This window comes from Salarias fasciatus, chromosome 1 (genome assembly GCF_902148845.1).
Source record: "Salarias fasciatus chromosome 1, fSalaFa1.1, whole genome shotgun sequence".
Classification (NCBI taxonomy): Eukaryota; Metazoa; Chordata; class Actinopteri; order Blenniiformes; family Blenniidae; genus Salarias; species Salarias fasciatus.
This window is the reverse complement of record NC_043745.1, coordinates 20,263,179-20,284,461: the sequence shown is the minus strand read 5'-3', so window position 1 is coordinate 20,284,461 and position 21,283 is coordinate 20,263,179. Positions and strand designations below refer to the sequence as shown.

The following is a 21,283-nucleotide window of genomic DNA, read 5'->3' as shown; positions in this document are numbered from 1 at the left end:
AGATACAGCAACTCTCATAAGATCTGACATTTTACCAGATTTATATTTTTTGAGGTCTCAATAATCACATGTTCAAAATGTTTTAAACATTTTTTAATCATATCAGTACAACAGTAGCTGACAAAAAGATTCACATTTCAGGGGCTTGTAATTAGCCCTTTTTAAGAAGGATTATTTAGATGCAGCCGTATCTTTATGGAATTGAATAACAGCAGTATTCTATCATTGATGTAAAAGAAGCAAATGCACCTCATTTGCTTAGAGTCTGTCCAAAGTTTGCAGTTTTCTTTGTTGGAATGGTATGCAAACAGAAGCAATGACAGCAATATTCTGTGATACATAAATGATTTCTATGATAAATAGCTGAATAAACTTTTTAGGTTTTTAAACGTCAACGGTTTTGTTTGTAACTTTATTTTAAAAAGAGTTTTAATAGCTTTAAAACTAACCATTTTTGCTGATGTTGTTGTTGTCGTCTTCATTAACTAACTGAAATGACCGAGTTGCAGCACCAGTCATATTGTTTCTGCTCAGCGAATTCCCATTGTTACATCATTTATTGAAAAGGAGACCTGAAACAAAATTAACTGTAAAACACTGTAAAAATTCACCAGTCTAAAATAGTCTCACACACGCACGCACGCACGCACGCACGCACGCACACACGCACGCACGCACGCACGCACGCACGCACACACACACACACACACACACACACACACACACACACACACACACACACACACTTCATTCAGTAGGATATACCAATCGGGCTTCAGTCAGAAATATTAGAGAAGCACACCGGAAAACATAAATGTAGCATTAAGTTGTAAATTTTACTGTAAGACATAAAACAGAAATTATAAACATCCTACTATTGAGATAGAAATATTGAGTTTAACCCTCCATGTGAGAGAGTCAGTAGTTTTTTTTTTAAGATCTTAAAGGCTACATTTATTTCATGTGTTTTGTCCAGTTGGTTGGTGGAATAATGTAGAAGAAGCAATAGAAATGATTCAGCAGACAGTTACACCTGGTCTTTACCTATAATCCATAACCAATACATTTGTAAACTAATATCCAAGAATAATTCACATTGAACAATTCAACATTAGACTTTTACCTTGAAAAAAAGTCAAAACCATGAATGGATTCTCTGAAAACTTCTTTCTTCCACTAGCTGGCTTTAAAGTATTCTCTGTAGGCAAAAAATGAACAACTGATATTGATAGGGGTTTGAAACTGAATCTGTATCCTAAGGCCTACAGCACTTTTATTTATTTATTTTTTTTTTTAACAGCAACTGTGATTAGTTTGCATTCAAGTGCTCTACAATTGTTTCCTGATTTAAAAGTCTTTGGGCCCATCCAAAAAATGACTTCTAAAATACACCAATTTACTCTTCATTTCTCAGTGTTGAAGATACAGATTTATGAGCAATTCCATTTTTAGTCAGTCACTGCGTTTTATTATAAAACACAAACAACCAAAACATAAATACAGTTAAAATAATTGACTGCACCCCTGATTTGAACAGAAATTCCTTAAAAAAATTCTTCTTCATCACAATACAATGTTAAAGCAGAGCTTCATTCACATCAGGAAGACTTACGCATTCAGAGATCCTTCATGAGAAGTAGTTGTTTAACCTCAGCATCAGCTTAAGTAGCATCACAGATGTGTCGGACTTAAATGAACATTTTGCCAAACCGACTTTCCAACTTCTCCCTCTTGTTTTGGGGACATTAGCTGATGAGGAGCTGCGAATGTTTCTCACACACGTCAAACGGATGTGTCACCAACTGCTTGCAAGAATAAGAAAAGCAGCTCTGATAATGTCTAGAACAATTTTGCTGCTTTCATATTTAATTTTTTTCATGTGTTGTGGTTTAATGTGCATCGATGACTTTGGATCTCATGGCAGATGTTTTGCACACAGGTTGGAATATTCCTCAAAGATGAACAGAATCTAAATATTGCAGTTCATATGTAATGACTCTGAAATACATGGATTTTATATGAAGATGGTTTTATTGTGGTCAATGTCCCCTTGTGCTTTGATACGAAAACGTTTAAAACTTTACAAACAGATGTCAGCCTGGCAGTGTGAGTCGGGACGCCTCGTCTGGCCCCTTCTATTATTCTGAGTTCAATTTTAAATAATTACTGAATCACTGTCATTGTATGTGAACCACATTTGAACCAGATCAATAGTAATTACTGTATTAAGATATACATCGGGCCGCACGGTGGAGCAGTGATTAGCATTCTTGCCTCACAGCGAGAAGGTCCCGGGTTCAACCGAAGGCTCGGGGCCTTTCTCTGTGGAGTTTGCATGTTTTCCCCGTGTGTGCGTGGGTTCCCTCTGGCTTTCTCCTACGGTACAGGAACAATCGTGTTAAACTAATTGGCGACTCTAACTCGTCCCTGGGTGTGAGTGTGCGTGGCTGGTTGTCTATTGTGTGCCGGCTCTGGGATTGGCTCTAGCGCCCCGCGACCCTGAAAAGGACAAGCGCGTTAGAAAATGGATGGACAAACTACATTTTCAGGATCAAAACAAACGCATGCATGTTGATTTTAAAATCTTAATTTAGATCCAAACACTTGTTTCTATTCATTTAATCGATAACACGACATGTTTTTCTACTGTTTTTTGCTGTTGTCTGTCCAATAAGCACACAAACCTTCCCTTTTCCCACGCTCTCTACTGATAACTTCAATTTGTTCAACTGCATGTTAAAAGTTTGGTTGAGATATTTATCAGGTATTATCATATGTGATTTAATGTCACTGGACATGAGGGCAAAATGCACTGCAGGCAAAATGTTCCTTTAAGACAGCAATGACGAGTCAAGTCTAGAAGGTTACTGAGCTGAACACTGTAAAGTATCTGTTAATCATTATGGCTAAAGGTGTCGAGGTGTTTCAGAAGAAGGCGTCTGTGAGCACCAACACTCGTGTTCTGGCTTCAGGGTAGTGTGGCAGGCTGTGGATATGAGGCTGGAGCACGATTCTCGATCGAAGCCCATGGCTTAAACCTTACTGGTGGGACAGATGCGCATAAAGAAGGTCAAAGTGCTTGACTTGGAGTTGGACGTTTAGAACATCCCATGAAGTTGAACACAGTTTGGGGTTGATTTGGAAATGAGCACTGAATAGTAGGTGCTGCTATTTCCAGGCAGCGATGGGCACAACTTTGGCGTGACTGTAGGAGCAGGGCTTCAGCTGCTGCCTTCAGGAGGATGTGTTTTGGAGGGAAGAGCGCAGTCGGCGACTCCCTGGCTGATCCAGCGCTGGTCGGCTCCTCTCCTCTGGCTCTCCTGCTGCTCTGTGTACTGGCTGAGCAGAGCGCCCACTTGCTCCTGGTCATGGAACGGATTGGGACCGTAGCTGGAGTGCAGCCATGAGCGATACTGAGGACAGGAGGGAGGACCGTCCGTACAGTTAGCTCAGTGTGGTTAACTGATGAAGTAATTCACTTTCTGATGATCACGTTCTGATTTCATAAAATATCGTTCATTTGTTCAGAAGTGTCGTGACTTAAAAGACAGAAAATGTTTCAAATGTGCCAGTTTTCCTGAATGAAATAAAGTGAATGTTAACTGAACGTCACATGCACATTGAGAAACTGACACAAAAAATACTGCGTCTTCCTCTTATTGAACAGTAAATTTAAATACCACAAAATCGTAAATGAAACTGAAAATGAATTTTGCCACCATGAACAGGAACGCAGTGTCTTTTAACATCCAGACATGTTTCACACCTGAAATCCGTCAAACGAGGTGAACACATTTCTGCAAAGAAGCTAAAATCTTAATAGCATACCTAAAATACTCACATTAAATATTTTAGTTTCTACTAAAACATTCTGTTATTCTAATTTTTATTTGCAATTGCAAATAAATGGCTGCAAATATTGAAGATTTAATTATGAAGTGTAGAATTCTCAGTAATGTTTTGAACTTCTTTGCAAAAGATGACTGCAAAAATGAAATAAAGCGGACCAAATGACCCACATCTGCAGTACACTGACCTACTACTGATTACACCACTAGAGTGTAGTAACAGTAATAATTTAAGAGCTTTTATTCAATATTGGGTGACAGTGTACCCGGTGGCATACACTCTGTGTGCAGTTTGCATGTTCTTTTTTCACTGTAAACCTGTTTTCAGATGTTTTTCTGCACTTTCACTAAATGCTGAGACCAATATTTTCTTTCCTTCCTTCTCTTCCCACGGTGTATTCCACACACCTCGTACCTTTGATGTTATAAAGAATGTTTTTCAAACTGTTTTGGAGACACGGCCGCATGGAGGTTTGGAGGAGCCTTCACTTTCTATTTGAGAACGATGTGGGAAAATCACAAATACAGAAAACCCATTTCCTCTCGACTCCTCGAAATCAGTGCTCGTCGTACAAACAAATGAGCGAGTTGTTCACTCATGTCGTGTTGCAAGATGCTGACAGTGATGCTAAAACACGTGATTACCAAGGTAATGCAATCCCAGCAAACCCCCTGCAGTTCCCCTTCTGCAGCATCGCAATGGAAACACACACACAGGCTGCCTTCATAAACCAATGCTGACGACAGCCATGCCAAACTAAACATCCACCGGCTGCAATAATGTGCTAACTGTGATATCCTTGTCTTACGGTGACTAAAAACCATCCCTTGAAAATCTGAAGCTGTATTTAGGATATTTGTGACGTCCCTCCAATTCAGAGTCGTCAGGCTGTACAAGAGTACGACTGAAGGAAGTTCAGGTTTCAGGATAACTGTAAACATGAGCACAGTGTTTATTCTTCAGATACTATTGGTTTCAGGTGTCATGGTTTCTCTTCTTGTTTAGCTTTAATTTGACTTCACTGTGTTTACTTGTGTTGTATCTACATGTTGTGTATCTCGTCATATTTTTATTTTCCCTTTGCTGACGTTTATCAGTGGGTTCCTGGCCCTCCTGGTGTGGAACTTCATGATACTTTAGCGCAGGAATTTCAAAAGTTTGGGAAGATCATCAAATGAACTTCAATACCACATATTGTGTTGTAATTCTGTCTGAATTAGTGACATTTGACACACAACTTTTTTGTTTATTTAACTCAATAATTTAAAAAAAGAGACATTTGTTTTTCTTTTGATAATGCGACATGAATTTACACGTTTAAACAGCTAAATGAGATCATATATTTGATGCTACACTTTCTGTTTTCCCAGTCTCTACCACCTCAGTGCTGCATAACTGGTGATTTGTGGTAGACGTGAGATTGAAGGTACACAGTAAACACTGCAATCAGCATGGTGGATTCACACTTCACACTTTAACCAGAACAAGCATGAAACGTGTGATGGCTGCATGTGTCACATCCTGTTTTCATGTGGCACACACCAAGATTTAATGCACAGAAATATTCACAGCAGTGTGATTGATCAGATAGTGCAGAGAAAAGGGAGTCTGAACATGACAATATCAGAAGTTACTACTGTCAATAAAACTACAAATATGAACGAGTTGGATGCTTTCGGTAAGAATCATAGTTGTGTTTATTTATTCATTTTTCTTAATGTATAATTTTCTTCCGTGCTTACCTCTGGGACCTGTGTGGTCTGGTACTCCTGCAGCTGCTGCTGGAAGCCGTAGTTCGGACCAACGAAAGAGCGAACAGCTTTGACAGCGGACAGACACTCCTCCCAGCTGTAGTAAGTGACGGTCATCAGGTAGGCCACCACCATGGTGGTGCTTCGGGACACACCTGCAAGGCTAAACAAACACCGGAGTGTGAGACTGCACGCAGTCAGAAATGATCAAAGCATGACAAAGTTCACCTGGTGACAAATAAACTGATGGAAATGTGATTTAATGTTTGATATGCCTCTGATAGCAAATGTTTACACAAAGTGATCCTCTAGGCTATCATTGCTTCAGAATTATTACTCTAGTCTACCACTTCAAATTTGAATTCAAATCCAAATGAAATTTGCTTGTTTGTGGCCTCTGATCTAAAGTGAGGCCTGCATATTTGCCCCTAATCTTGTTTCACATACATGTTAATGAAAAGTGCACCTCCTTTTGCTTTTTTAGTATGAAAGGTAATTTACAAATAAATACTGCTTTACTTTAATTTGATATGAATGTTAACAACCTGAGCTTCCAGGACGGAGTTGGTCGGAGCTTCAGATGTTAAAACCTACCAGTGAACTAGACAGGATCCGCCGTTCAAGCGGCATTCATGAATGAAGCTGATGCACTCTTTGAAATGTTGTAATCTAGAAGAGACAAAAGACAAAAAGAAAGTTCCTTAAAACATTCACGAGGATCAGATTTTACTGTGGTTTTTAGTGCAAAATACGCCATTCAGTGCTGTGGAGCTAAAAACCACACATTGTAGGATATGAGAAAACACACCTCAAACTGAAACTCACGTTTTGAGGCACCAACAAAGACGCCATGACAATTGAGACATTAGAAACGACATAACAGTCAATTACAGTGAAATTCCTGGAGTTGGTGAGTTAGCTTCAACAGATTTTATTCATTTGGAATGAAATGAAGTGCGTGCTGAGGAGTGGAGATTTCTCCTTCAACTGCTCCAAATCATCATGTGAGAAAACGGTTGGGTCTGCCCAGTTGGAGACTCTGTGGTAGACCAGAGCACAGACGAGGAAGTGGCTGTCTCCATTTCTGTCTATCTGCAAAATTGCATCAGTTTCCATCTTTGATTTATTCTGTATCTAAACATTTCCAAATGAATCATTTTAACTTTGCAACAGAAATGCAGAAAATTTGTTCCTGCTTTGTGGCTAGAAAACACGCAAATGTAGATGAGCTTTATTGTACAACATGGGGAAAAAAACAAACAAAGAAAACGTGACACAAATCCTCAGAGCCCGGCGCCTGGTTAATGTTGAGAAATGCGATACATTGCAACTGCTCCCTAAATATCCTACTTATTCACTGTCAGGAAACACTGATGGTGTTTTGCATAATCAAGAAGTGTCGGGCTGATAGCGCCGTCTCCTGAGGAGCAGATGCTGGTTACTCAACAGCAGACAGAATAACAGACGAGGGCTAAAATAGACTGACTGTCACTTTTCTTTTTTCCTCCTTCCTGAGATCCAAACTCCTCTTTAAAACATGTCTCCTCAGCACTTCGCTCTGTCTTCCTTGCGCAGAGATTTCCGGTAGTCTTGTTTAATATGCAGAAAATTACCTTGTGACACAAAAATTGAGGTTATTTTGTACCAAAGGTTCTCGATGATACTTGGAGGAAAACTTAAACTACTCCATATTTCAGAAGTACGGTGAGATAATGTCAAATAAACTGGGAAAATGCTCGAAAAATGAAATAACGAAAGTAATGAGAAGAAAAATGATTTCATCTTCTTTATGAAGTGTGATGACTCATTCGAATGCGGGTCTTCTTTCAGAAAGGATCCCAGGAAGTTTACGCCTTCATGCTGGGATTAAAATGTACAATGAAACCAAAGCCGGTTTTTCATTGGAAGGTTAAAAAAAGAGGAACCCCCCCAAATGTAAGGTAATATCAATTAAATTTTCACCACTGCGCTGATCTGAACATCAAATGCAGTAAAGTTGTTTTAGATGTTCTGTGAGAACTTATCACCAACAGCATGAATTACAATTACAAAAATTAACATCACTGATTTCATCTAAACAAGTTTTGAATGGATTCAGGGGTATCTACACTTTCTATCTAAAATACCAGACTCTAATTTCATTTACATATATGTATTTTTTAACAACAAACTCTTCCTGTCTGAGGTAAGCTCTTCAATTTTTCAGACCATCTGTTAGATTCAGGAAGCACTTCGGTGGACAAAATAGACAATGAGTTGAAGAATCATTATTCTTGGGAACTGTGACGCAAAAGAATATCTTATTATCTATTCATACCTTAAATTCTATGGAAAGATTCAAAGATGAAACAGAAATGAACAAAGATGATACAGACATGTGTCTGTTGAAACAAAACAACACGGATCAAACCTCCTCATGTTTTAATGCATCCATCAAAACTGGACTATTTCCAGAGAAAGGAACAGGTTTTGCAAATGTTGTTCTATGATACAAATCTGGAGTTATTCTCATTCTTGATAAACTAGAAACCAGTATCCTTGCTGTAACTAAAAAAAAAAGAAAGAAAAGAAAATACTGCTTTTTTTCTGCTCTTTCATTTCTTTCTGTGAGACTTGTTGCTTTTATGGTCAAACGTAGGTTACTTATGACATTAGGTATCATCTTAAATTTCCTCTCGACAGTTTCTAATAAAAACAACTCAGACCGTGACTGTGGACTTAAACTTTCAACAACCTTCTTTCTAATGATGTTTTCCTCTAAGACGGCTTCAGACCACAGCAGTTGCTCCCATCGCCACAATCTCAGCTGCGTGTCTTGCGTCTGGAAGTGGCCATGAGATTTGACCATAGGGGCCTCAGAATGATGGTGAGCACCGTGGGGTGACAGTTTGCCTCAACCACCCGACAGTCAGACCAGCGATTGTGACAGAGGGGAGCCCTGGGTGGTCGAAGCAAACAACCAGATGTCACACTGAGGTTTCCTTCCTCTGCTGCCGGAGGGAAGGATTGTTTGATTGCGACAGTGGAGGTCAGACACTTCCAGCCCAACCCAATCAGCTACCGACCAACGACCAGGCCTCACCAAATCCTGAAAACCTCCAGGCAGCTTGTGAGGCTCAAAGCCACAATGAAAGCTCTTTCTCTTCAATGGGAGAGGGTGGATTGATTCTGAGAAGCCAGCCAGTGCAGAATCAATGACCTGCGACCGTGAGAGACACTACGTCTATAATCCTCCTCTGTTCTCATACATATGCTAAAGACATAAGACTGTTTGGTAGCATTAATGCTTACGCTGCAGCTTCTGCCTTTTGGCCTCTGCCCATGCCAAGTGTTCAGTTCAGAACTCCAGCAACTTGTGTTGCACAAGGTCAGCGACCGTACGCAGCAAAAAAACATCAATACCATGGTGAATGTGTCATGTTTGCAGCCGCTGGAAGGGCGGACGGACGGACAGCTCATGCCTCTTTCAACACCGAGACAGACAACTGACTAAAAGTGACACATTGAACACATATTTCTTTATGTCTCACACACACTTGCTGTGGCATGTGTGTGTGTGTGTGTGTGTGTGTGTGTGTGTGTGTGTGTGTGTGTGTGTGTGTGTGTGTGTGTGTGTGTGTGCGTGGGAATACTCACAAGTTCTGGCTGGATGCATCAGCTGCATGAATGCAAAGGTAAGTCATGTCCTGGAAAACGTTGAACAAGAACCAGGATCAAAAGGAGGGACATTTCAGGACTTCTGTTACATTCATCAAACAATATTTACTACTGTTTCTACAATAAACATCTCACCCTTAAGTGACACTCATATTTGAGAGGGTAAAGAGACTCTCTAATATAGATCGGAGGCCCAATTTTCAATCAGTAACTCATCACCACCCCCTGCTGGGTCACAAGGCTAATTACACACAGAACTACGTTCATTATTTAATTTATTGAATTGTCATTAAAGCATCCAATAAGATGAATTTTCCACTCACCTCAAACACAGGCTTTGCATTGTTGTACACAGACAGGATGTGGGTGATGCCATTCTTAGCGAGGCTTTCCCTGTTTTCAGCATCTGTGACGGTAAAGAGAGAAACATATATATCAAAGGACTCTTACAAGAATTGCACACAAACCAAACACACCAGCAGCTTTGATGAGCTGTAATGTCAACCGCTGCACCCTGAGGGAGGTCTGCGGCTGTCATCACTCGGTACAGCTCGTCCTGTGGTCACTCGCACTAATTTTAGCCACCATACTCCTGCCATCATGTGAAGCCATCTAAAAGTAGAATGCTACAAATACCCCCGCAGCTGGGAAGGGGCAGTGCCAGGCCAGAGGGTATCAGACTAACTACAGACTTTGATTTCATGTTAAACAACACTTTCTGTGTGTAAGGCTTTTATATATTTTTAATGAAAGTTATGTATTTGACAGGGATAAACAGAATGTGATACTGGGTAAATCATGTTCAACATGCAGTATGCATGAAACCTACATAAAAATAAACCAATTGTAGTAACCATAAAGCCTTCTGCTCAATACTGTGGAAATCGCTCCGACTCATGGTGACCTTATATGTTGGTATTTAATCTACCTCTGGTCTAAAACAACTTAAAAGCTCCATTTTTGCCTTACCTCTTATGTTCCCGAGATAGAGCCCATCAACGACCTGCGAAGCAAAAGTCACAGACATGCTGCGTTTAGTTCTTCATTACAGTTCAGCTTGGAGAAGGTCATCTGAAGAGAAGAATGGTTCTGGTCGAGACAGATTGGATTTAAGGCTTATGGCTTAAGAACTGCTTTCCTGCAAAGGAAACGTTCCCCATCACCATACAAGGCCTGAAGCAACGATGCATGATTATCAGGATCAAGTGATGAGCGGCGAGCAGCGGCTGAGTGTAGCTGTGCAACGGCTGGGACAGGAACCACGAGGAAAAACTTGAAATAAGATCATAAGGTGCTGGATTATATCTAATATAAACAACTGACTGACACAATCCATAACATGCTGAGTATTTTTGAAAAGAAATACTTTGCTGCATTTATGTTTCAAGTATATTGCACTGTAAACATTTCAATGTCATCACATAATACACCAGAATATCACAGCATCTACACTCAGCATGAACACCCAAACAAACGATGAGAAAACATAAATCAAAGCTTATAACTGTTGTATTTACTTATTTATTCCACTGTTGCATTTATCTATGGCAACATGCAATGTATCTTGAGAACCGGTTGGAAGGGCATTCAGAGTCCTGCACTTTGCAAACCAACTAGACACTCAAGGGGCCAACAGGAAGGAGTGAACATGATGCTGTGGAGACGCATTCTCTCATACCTGACTGGACCTGATGATCTATTAATCTGATCACTGCAGCGCCTCTTTCAAATTTGAGATCAGGTTTAATCTCGGCGGGTAGTAGTGATGCAGTGTTTAATTGCTTAAGAAAGGTTGTAAAAACTAGGCTTTTCAATTCAAGGCTGCTCTCTTGAACCCAGTGAATCAATCTAGTGAATCAATCTTTCACTTGGAATAAAATGTTTGTATTTAGCATAACCATTAATGGTGATAACCTCTTCTGAACCCAAAGAAACCTTGATATCAGACATGTTTGCATTGCTCACAAAGGGAGGGACAAATCAAAACAGTTATGCATTTGTTATATTTGTAGAGCTGGAAAGAAAAGCTGAACTGAAGTTCATTTATACTTGTCTTGCTTAAGCTCGACTTTAACAGCTAAAACAGTGTCATAAATGAAATACTGAAAGAACAATGTCAAGTACTCTAAAACACCAAAAGCATGTTATTTTCCAGTTATATCTGATTGCATTACCAATCGCAAAAAAAAAATATATATATATATATTTTTGACACAACTTTAACTGTGGGAGAATAAAAAAGTAGTGAAGAAGACAACACAGTGTAAATGTCAGCTAAATTGCATGCTCGAAAAGGTTTTTTCAAACGTGTACTTAGCAACAATTCTTACTTGATGAAATTAATCTTATTCGGATTTCGATTTGATACCACCCTTGCATTGGCAGTAACAACTTATTGTTGCCAGAATGCCAATAATATCATTGTTATCATGTGATTAAATGCATTTATAAGGTGCAAGCAACACTGATGGAAGGTTATGAGGACTGTCGAAATTTTACAAGAAAGATGACTGCAGCTAAGTAAATAAACTGACAATCTCCTCATGCATACTGAATTAGCATGTTTTCTTCCTCTGAACATTATTCAAAAGGAGACTAAAACTCATTTGACCTGACGTTTCATATGGATACAGCTCCAGATCATATCAGCCTGGAACAGCAAACATGACTGTCATGACGGATTATCGCAGGCACACACCGCCTGAGCTATGTAGAGATTTATCCCCTAAAAAATGTCCCTGTATGGTATTATGCTGCATACCCGAAATAAACACCCCCTTACCTTATTCATTCCATTGCCCATGATGAATGTGAACCAGTCTGCGGACAGCTACTGCACCTTAACACGAGAAAAACAGCTGCGATGTGTCAACATGGACTTTGGATCAAAAAACGCCAGACTGGACGGAAAGACCAAAACTCACGAAAGCTTCAGGGAAAACCTTCTCGTCAAGTCATCAACTTTGTGCTCTGTTCGGCTGAATTATGGGACACAGGTGTTATGTTTATATCAGCCTGGAGCCCCTCTCCAAACTACAGTCCCGTCACGCTGAACCTGCTTCCGGGTTGTTCTGACGTCACACGACTGCAGCTCATCCGGTGAGTGACGTCAACGCGTCGCAGCTCAGCTCGAGCCAATTCACCTTCACATGAAAGCCCACCGTGACCTCGAGACCCGCACCAGCATGACATTTCAACTTCGTTAAAAAGGATTACACTCCATCTGTCAAACATTTGCGTCTGATAATAATAGTTTAAAACTGGAAAACATATCTGAAATCTTTTTGCATTGACAGAAATGTATAAGGAAACATAAAAATATGTCTTAAAACATGCAGCACAGGTACCCCTCAAAAACTTCAAATACAAAATTAAATGCTAATTTTATCATAACTTGTTTAAAAGAGCAAAACCCCTTTACAGTATTGTTGTATTACACAAACTTGAATATTTCAAACCTTTTTTTGGTTTAATTTTCAGTGTTTTACAGAAATACAGTGAATCGAACTATGAGGGTATAAGACAATGAGATCTCTTTAAGGTCTTTTTAAAGCCAGACCATTAAAATCAGTAGAGAAAAGTTCTCGAATGTTGTGTTGAAATAAACGAAAAGACAATGAGTGACAACTTCTGTAAAACTGCAAATATTTAAGATAATGACCAGCTTTTTTGAATTACATTCATTTTTTCCCCCAGATGCTCATGCACATAGCTCAAGGTTTACTGCTGTATGATCCACATATTAACCGCATATCAGCATAAACATAAAAACTGGAGCCATCCTGTATCTTAATTTCAAGCAGAATTAATGAATCTATTGCTCAACAAGTTACTGTACATCTCAGTAATTCACAGGACTGCAAATTATAACTATTTTGTTAGCATAACAGAAACTAGTGGCACTACTTTAACTCGGTTGTAATACAATGAATAATTTCAAATATAAACTGTTGTGGATTCTAAAATAGTGCAGATTATACAACTTTAAACATAGGCAGCTTCTACTGTGAATGCCTGCAGAAAAACTATTTGGTGTGCCATTGTTCATGTCAAAGCTTGGAAAATGACCACAACAAACATTTCGTCAGACTGTTTTATTCCTGTCTCTATATTACACAATGACCTTAAGAGGAAGTGGTCTTCCAAAATGTACAGCATGAGGTAATGTGGACAACTGATAAATACAGAAATATAGGCCTTGTTGGAAATCTGTGTTGGTCTTCCACCGGATTCAAGAATGGGTCATGGTCCTCTGGGTCAAGTTACTTTTTCCACTCCTTCTTCTCGTAGTCCCAATTGGATGTGAACCCCTCCACTGGGTTGATTCTCATGTCCAGCATCCTCTGCAGCTCCTTCTCCTTGTACTCTGCTTCGAATGTGTGTGGGACAGGGCCATACACTGCAAACAGACAGGATAGTGTGCTCAACAGAAATGAATCGTCTTGAGAGAAAACTGGTTTCATACTTTCATTTTTTGTTTGCTTGTGGTGAATTTCAAAATATGCTCGGCAAACACAAGGCATGAAAGTTGCAAATCAAAGTTTGATCTATTTACCATATTTCCTCTGCCAGAGAACGGCCAGGCCGGTGAAACCAACGAAGAAGAAAATTCCTCCGACCACAGACTTCCACTCGGCTGATCCCTTGTTCATCTCAGCAAAGCTCTGGTGGAAGCTGATGCGGTACACTAAACATTGCAAAAACACAGGCCAAAACAAAAGACTTTAAAAATGGCAAAAAAAAAAATCACTCATGTTGTCTCAATTATTATTTATATGTCTTTTTTAACAAAAGGCAAGTTATTGAGTCCTACAAGCAATTTTCTCATCGTTGGAAAGGGCGGCCCAGGAGCCCTTCTCCTTCTCTTTCAGGGACTGCTGCTCGGGGCTCAGATTCTGCACATAGCAGATATCTGGAAGAGGGTTCTCCCGTCTATCGAAGTAGGCAGGAAGAGTGTACTCCTCCACTTTAGCAACACCTGCAGGAGACAAGACAGTGACTCATTCAATGGCCTTTAAACTTAATGAACATCAGCGTTCTCTTGAAACACCAGACAGAAAAAGACAACAGGGTTGCCTACTGTGAACATCTCTACTGATTGCTCTCTCCGATTCACTATTATTGTCAATGCCATAAAATGTTGTCAATTATTTGAAATTACCCAAATGATTCTTTGATTTAGATGAGAAACGGAACTAATGCTGTTCCTGAGCTTCATTCAACTTGAACCATATTAGAAGGTAAGGTACAAATTCATAAAAAAACATAGTACAAAAGTCTTATTTGAAAACACTGTTCTTGAGCAAGAAAACAAACACTTCATTTGTTGTGCATGTGATGAAAAGTAGCACACTATGAGTCATCCAGAATGCATAACAGGGGTTAGGACAATGAAAATCATTATTCGAATTGTAGGGATCATTAGACATCAACTAATTCGGAACCAAAAAAAATCTAAGGAGTGCAGCTTGAAAATTAAGTACATTTAAGGAACAAAACTGCAAAATTGCATGTGCAGTAAGAGAACATAGTATTGATACAGTGAACTGTGTGTCACTGCTACACATGTATTCAAAATCCTTAGATGAAAGAAGTGCTGGTGGCTGCTTAATCAGTCCCATGATGGAAATATTAACTTTTCTTTGTCTCTCTGTCAGACATTCTTTCATGTCTGACAGAGAGACAGTCTCACTGAGTCCCCTCAGTTTATTGGTGGGCTAACCTGACAGTGTTTTTATATCAGCAGCCAGAAATAGAAAACGCTCGGTGTCACTTCACATTATACTTACCATGTCCCCCACGTACACAGACAGATGTGGAAATGGCACGTTTGCCAATAAGGCTAAGTGCTCTGGTGGCCAGCATTCTATGGGAAGGTCAGAGGACATATGTTAAAACCCTCTTATACCTAATGAACACACACAATATTATAAACAAGTTTAGACGGAATCCTTGGATTTGTAACATGCTTACAGAAAATAAAACGGGATTTCTGCACACTTTTGACAACAACTATTTAAACAAGTTTTTGTTTTGTTTTTTTTAAATGGATAACGCACAGCGACACATTGACCCAGATAAACATCGTTAATAAGTAATGAGGAAAAAGTCCATCAAGCGAATTTTAAAGCACTGCTTTAAAATTTTACGTTGTCAATCAAAAGCATTGCTGTTTACTATGTTAGTATTACACAAATCACTGTTCGCAAAAAGTATGTTTAAGCATAAAAGTATTAAAAGTTTGGCAGACGTAAAAACGTGCCGTTTGAATACCCATATCACCATTTCTACGTAAAGTAGGCCACGCAGCACAAATGCATGTGAATATACATCGTGAAGCCATTTCAGATTAATTATTGTTCAGGCATCAAACCAAAGGTCCGCCAAGCTGCTAAGGTAATGCTACCGTTAGCTGCAGCCGCAAGGTCATCGCGCCCCGAGAAAAAAATAATCACAAAAACGTCATTTAACTCATTGCAGACCTCTAGCATTAACCGATATCTCATTGGATTGACTAACTTCCTCGATGTATGAGATGAAGCTCCGAGACATTTTGCTTTCGCCGCATCTCATGGCTCTTCTGTGATGCTAGAAGCTAACTATAGCTAGCCGCAGTTAGCTCGACCTAGCTAAAACCATCGCTCACAAAGTCACTTCACACGACCGATTAGTCCAGATAAGACAAGCATCCGCATCTGCACTGGACTTACAAAACATTTACACCATGGCAGTAGATGTCAAATGTGCGCTGTTGTTGTGTTAGTAAATGGTTATGAAGCCGGTGTTTTACCTTCTCCTCGCTGGTGTCCGCCGTCTGTCTGAAGGGAAGTCAACCCGACCCGGAAGACGTAAAGCCAGATGGAGGCCGCCAGGCCGGAGCAGGACGGCCGCTATCTACGACACTTCTGTCTCGTTTGCGGCAATTCACCCGAATTTCCCTTTCAATAAAAGGTTATTAAAACTGCACTTTGGACGTTTTAACAATTTTTTATTTTTGTCTTTTACTCTTTTTTTAATTTCACTGAGTTCCTGAAGCTTCATAATTCACAGAAAAAAAAAGCATTAAACTGAAACAAGAAAGATTCCAAATGATCAGAGATGTGTACCTTTAGTTTAAAATATTGGGGAAAAAAATTTACAGGTCGAGTCATCTATCTTTTACACCTTTCGTTCTGGGTCACAGAAGGCAATCCAAGCTGTCTATGGGCAAAGGCAGTACAGCTAGGATGACCAATTACCCCCCCAACACACACACTTCTGGATTGTAGGGGGAAACTACAGTACCCACACATTCACATACTTTTCTAAGACATGCAAGTTGTCATGCAAGTGTGACACCAAAAGGGGCGGGTGGTATTTGAACCCTTGACCTTTATGCTATGAGGTCAGAGACCTCCCCACTGTGCTACCTTACATTTCACTTCTGTTTCACCCTATTTAACTTTACTTTCATGACAGTATATTAATCTGTATGCACAGTAAAACATTTTTTTTTCTGACAAACTCATCTTTTGTGATGTTTTATTCACATCAGGGCCATGGAGTGAAGACAAGGACATTTTACTGTTTCATTGAAAAACAAACACAAATAGACATTGAAATTCAATTACTCTATGGTTGTCATTTAGCCATGATTTTATACTGGGAAAGAATTGGAGTATCTGTAGAACATGCAAACCTCACAGAGAGGTCCAGCCTAAAGTCACTACGAGTAGAGGAGGAAACGCTACTGTCATTGACGGTGTAACGTGCAGCCTCTCCCTCCCACCAACAGGGGGCGGCAGTGCACCGCCTCGTTGTTTACTAACCACCACGTGAAGAAGGAAATGGGCTTTTATGGCAGCGCCGGTGTGCTACAGACGAGAGGAAGGTGGAAGTAAGATTAGCTTTCTGACGAGTCGCTTGGTCATTTGTTGAGCCTTAAAAACGGCCGAGACTCCTAATAACCGCAGAGCGTACATGTACCCATCAGAAAACACGGCCGGGACTTTATCTTCTGCCAGTAGGGCGACCGTGGAGCTGGATTTCTACTTTTCTCCGGGCATGAGAAGTAACGATAGCTAGCGGTAGCAGACGCTTCTCCGCCGTGTAACTCCGCTGCTCTGACAGGAGCTGTAACCTTTCACCGACTGTGCCCATTTCTATGATTTTTTTTCCCTCTCCACAAGCATGCCTATCCAACTAACAAGCCAGGCTTACTGTAAAATGCTTTTACACGCCGCCAAGTATCCTCACTGTGCCGTGAATGGATTGCTTGTGGCAGAGAAAACCAAGGAGAAGAAGAAAGACAGCCACAGCGAGCCGGTGCTGTGTGTGGACTGTGTGCCTCTGTTTCACGGCACTCTGGCCCTGGCACCAATGCTGGAGGTAGCTCTGACACTGGTGAGTACCTGTCAGTTAAATTTAGTGTGTGCAAGCATACAGTCCACCTCCCTGCAGGGACAGACTCAAAGTTACCATGTCAACCTTGTTCAGGTTAATTATTGTTGTGTGCTGTACGCTAACAGGCTATCACAGTCTTTCCGCCCATGTTTCAACATGGGGGTCGCATCAGTGAACAGTAAATGCAGTAGCTCAACATTCTCAGTTAATCCTAAATTTCAAATCACGTTTGGATTATAATTTGACGTTTGTCAGATGACATGATTTTCAATATCAGAACCTCAGTTGTATGTATAGTTATACCCATGTGCACCAAGACGTTATATATCACGGAGCTTGTGTGGCCAGCTTTATGGTCAGAAGAGGCGAGGAAGCACCAGGACACACAGTGACAGCTTTCAAATAGTGAACACTGGATGTGAGACCCACACACACCTTTGTCATGGTCAGATTTAACCCGTAGATAACACTGATTGTGAAACACAACGGATTACTTTCACTGTTTTTAATAGTGTTACAAAACTGACAGCATAGACCTCATCAGAAAGAATGGACTCCTACATGACCAGTGCAAACTACGGTCATTGTCACTGCAGGGTCATTCTACTGTAATGTTTTAAAGATTTGTCCTCAAACTACATATTAAGTACAATATACTGTTTATTTCTACTACTAGCCTTGATATTATAGCAGTAAATCATACATTCAAATATGTGTACACACGGTGCTTAGTTTATATTTATTTATTTTTACATTTGTCCCGTAGTGATAAATGGTACACCCCAAGTTTGTTAAATATTATTCACTGTGAAGATCTCTTTTTGCCCTTCAAGTCCTCTTTCTGTTGGGGCCGAACAAAGAAAGCTGAAGGATTTCCATGTTTGAAGACGTGGATACTGTAGGTCAGCTGTAAAGCCATGAGTGAGGACCAAACTTCAGAAATATTATCACGGGTTTAACGAAAGCATTATGTACAATGTTTTGTCAGGCGTTGACTGCTTTACACTTTGTCTTCATAAAGTTGCATTATTTCTTATTGAAAAGTGATACATTCACTTAATCATGTCCAACATTTATATAATCATATAATTCATACAAATCTTTCACACAAATTAAAAAGAATATTTCACTTCTGTTGTCTTCTCATGTGAATAATATTGTTGCCTCATATGTTGATTTTCCTGTATCAGATCGATACTTGGTGTAAAGAAAATAATTATGTCATCGTTGGATATTATCAAGCAAATGAACGCACAAAGGATTCAAGGTAAAGACAAAAAACAAATGCTATCAGCTTTCTGTATCACACCTTACCTGCTCCTTTTATATGCGCTCCTTCTGCTTTCTTCCAGACCCAACCAGGTTGCAGAGAAAGTGGCTGCGAGGATTTCTGAAAACTTCAGTGAAGCAGCAATTGTTATGGTAATAGTTTATTTTTGTTTTCATTCAACATGAATGACACCAAAGTTGTCCAAATTATTAAGTAAATAAGAAATGTATACAAATTCACATTTCCTGCTGGTCAGCTAGCTGTTCAGTGGAAAACCTAAAAAGGTTACAGTGCAAAAAAAAAAAACCAAACCTGTTAACCATATCATAGTTTCTGCTCGCTAAATGCACTGTTATTTTGTTATTTTCTGTCTCTATCTACAGGTGGACAGCAGTAGACTAACAATGAGCTGTTTTGAGCCCATTGTGCTCATCTACGACCATCACGAAAACAAGTGGAAAAACAGAGAAGTAACTCAGTGAGTTTGTCTGCAAAGTGCATTGTGGGTATAATGGTGCAGACGCCACATGCCGCTCCAGTGCTCAAGCTCAAATGTTGTCTCTTTAACTTACAACAATTTATCAAAACCAAAGCACTTTGTTTAGGTGTTTCTACAGGAAGTGAATGTTTTATCTCCGTATCTTCCAGAGAATGTTTTGAGGACTGGAGCGAAGCGCAGAAGATCACGTCGGCCCTGCTGGAGGGCAGGTCCTATGACAACCTGATTGACTTTGACAATCATTTGGATGATCTGAGGAACGACTGGACCAACCCCGTGATCAACAAGTCCGTCCTGGATCTGTGCTAAGATCTTAAATCAAGAGCTCCTTACACACACGCACACAGACACACATGCACACACATACACAGTTGTTGCTGCCATTGCAGCATGCACGATGCTACGTATCCTGTATGTAGCACAGAAGAACCGACATGCTGAACACGCGGTCCGTGTTTCACTGAAAGGCTCCCACCCCGGTGGGAACTGAAGGGGCGTCGACCAGTTTGCCAAACGTGAAAAGGGGCAAACGCTGTGCGTGCACTGTTGGCCTGCGTGCATCCTTACAGGGTGTGACAGTGAGGTGAAGGAGGCGATCGTGATTTTTGAATGGAACTTAAATATTTGATGGGTTTTGACTTTTTTTTTTCATAGTTATATACAAGAAGTGAAAATGTTGAGTTTTTGATCTTTGTATTTCCTCTTAAAATTTTACAATCAGTAGAAAGAGATCAAGTTACAAATGGTTCTTCTAAGATATGGAATAAATAATTCTTTAATAAATGTATTGTTTCAGTTCTTGAAACAAATTTCACACTCTGAAAGTGCATCCTAGATATGATCAAAAGTGAAATAATGAAATGAAAGCATAGAAGTACAGACACGAAAAGTACAGTCGTATAAAACTGAACCAAATTAAGTGTCTTTTACTAAAGAGGATGTTTAACTTACAAGCTTTGAACTACAACTGATTAATGCTTTCATAAACATTTCCATGCCGCATGTCATCTGTAAGGGTCTCTATAAAAGGCTAATGTCCATGTCTGCGTATTGGTAACTGATCCATGACATGGAAAAAGAAAAAATCTACACCAGTGCACAATAACGTGTGAGCTTTGTTTTGTGTTCCATCTTTATCATTAGATTTAGGCAATAGTATTTATTTATACTTAAATGAGCATACTAGATCCAACTATTTAAAAGTCAATGCTAGAAATGTATTTATTGAGAGACTATAGAAAAACCTTTGTATTTGAGAATGACTAATTCAGAGATTACTCAATTGTGGTTACGCTGCGTTTTCTAATGAGTTTTTTTTATTAACTGAATGTATAATGGAATAGATTTTTTGAGAGGGGATAAATCAAGCTTCAATGTCTTTTTGAGCAAAATTATTTTGCTGTGTCTTAAATCACTGCCTTGACATTTCCCATCCTAACGACTGCAGCTCTTTAGTTGTGTTTGTCTGAAATCATAAGATCAAAGAGTTGTTTTTACTGTTTTTGCTCCTGTGTCATGAACATGTTTGTCAGGGTCAAGTGCATTTGATAAAAGGCAGAATGAATAGAACGAAAGACATTTTATATGTCAGTTTACATGTCAAAATTTATAATAAAAACTTGTATGCCAATAACCTTGTGAAGTAAATTGACAATAATGAAGACAGAAAGTCACTGCATTGGTCACTGCATTTCACACATTAGTACTAAAATATGAATTTGATTTAGTTTTTTTTCCTTCCCAACCTTGAGTCCAGTGGTTTTTGAGGCAATTAGACTATTCAAAAAGGGAATATTCATGAAGAACAATCATTTTACAGAACTAATGAAAGCTAAATAAAATTTAAATTTCCATTGATACGGTTTTCTGCATGTT

At 39.6% G+C, this 21,283-nt stretch overlaps 3 protein-coding genes across 4 annotated transcripts; 1 reads left to right on the top strand and 2 right to left on the bottom strand.

The window, feature by feature from the left end:
* Positions 1–725: 725 nt before the first annotated feature.
* On the bottom strand, positions 726–12,336 carry dusp22a (dual specificity phosphatase 22a). Of its 2 annotated transcripts, XM_030098720.1 has the most exons (8): positions 12,182–12,336; positions 12,040–12,096; positions 10,227–10,260; positions 9,581–9,663; positions 9,237–9,286; positions 6,195–6,269; positions 5,592–5,763; positions 727–3,413 (listed from the first exon to the last, which is right to left on the bottom strand). In XM_030098720.1, the coding sequence occupies exons 2-8, from the start codon at positions 12,058–12,060 to the stop codon at positions 3,222–3,224; spliced, it is 627 nt and encodes a 208-aa protein (XP_029954580.1). In that variant the 5' UTR covers positions 12,061–12,096; positions 12,182–12,336; the 3' UTR covers positions 727–3,221. The 2 variants fall into 2 exon arrangements, with proteins under 2 accessions (XP_029954572.1, XP_029954580.1); XM_030098712.1 differs by lacking the exons at positions 12,040–12,096; positions 12,182–12,336 and having other exon boundaries at positions 726–3,413; positions 10,227–10,478.
* A 1,000-nt stretch (positions 12,337–13,336) lies between these two features.
* cox4i1 (cytochrome c oxidase subunit 4I1) lies at positions 13,337–16,121 on the bottom strand. Its single transcript, XM_030097339.1, has 5 exons — positions 16,048–16,121; positions 15,047–15,123; positions 14,071–14,235; positions 13,813–13,944; positions 13,337–13,656 (listed from the first exon to the last, which is right to left on the bottom strand). The coding sequence occupies exons 2-5, from the start codon at positions 15,120–15,122 to the stop codon at positions 13,520–13,522; spliced, it is 510 nt and encodes a 169-aa protein (XP_029953199.1). The 5' UTR covers position 15,123; positions 16,048–16,121; the 3' UTR covers positions 13,337–13,519.
* Positions 16,122–17,100: 979 nt separating this feature from the next.
* emc8 (ER membrane protein complex subunit 8) lies at positions 17,101–21,075 on the top strand. Its single transcript, XM_030098461.1, has 5 exons — positions 17,101–17,639; positions 18,830–18,906; positions 18,992–19,061; positions 19,293–19,387; positions 19,558–21,075. The coding sequence occupies exons 1-5, from the start codon at positions 17,427–17,429 to the stop codon at positions 19,715–19,717; spliced, it is 615 nt and encodes a 204-aa protein (XP_029954321.1). The 5' UTR covers positions 17,101–17,426; the 3' UTR covers positions 19,718–21,075.
* Positions 21,076–21,283: the final 208 nt, after the last annotated feature.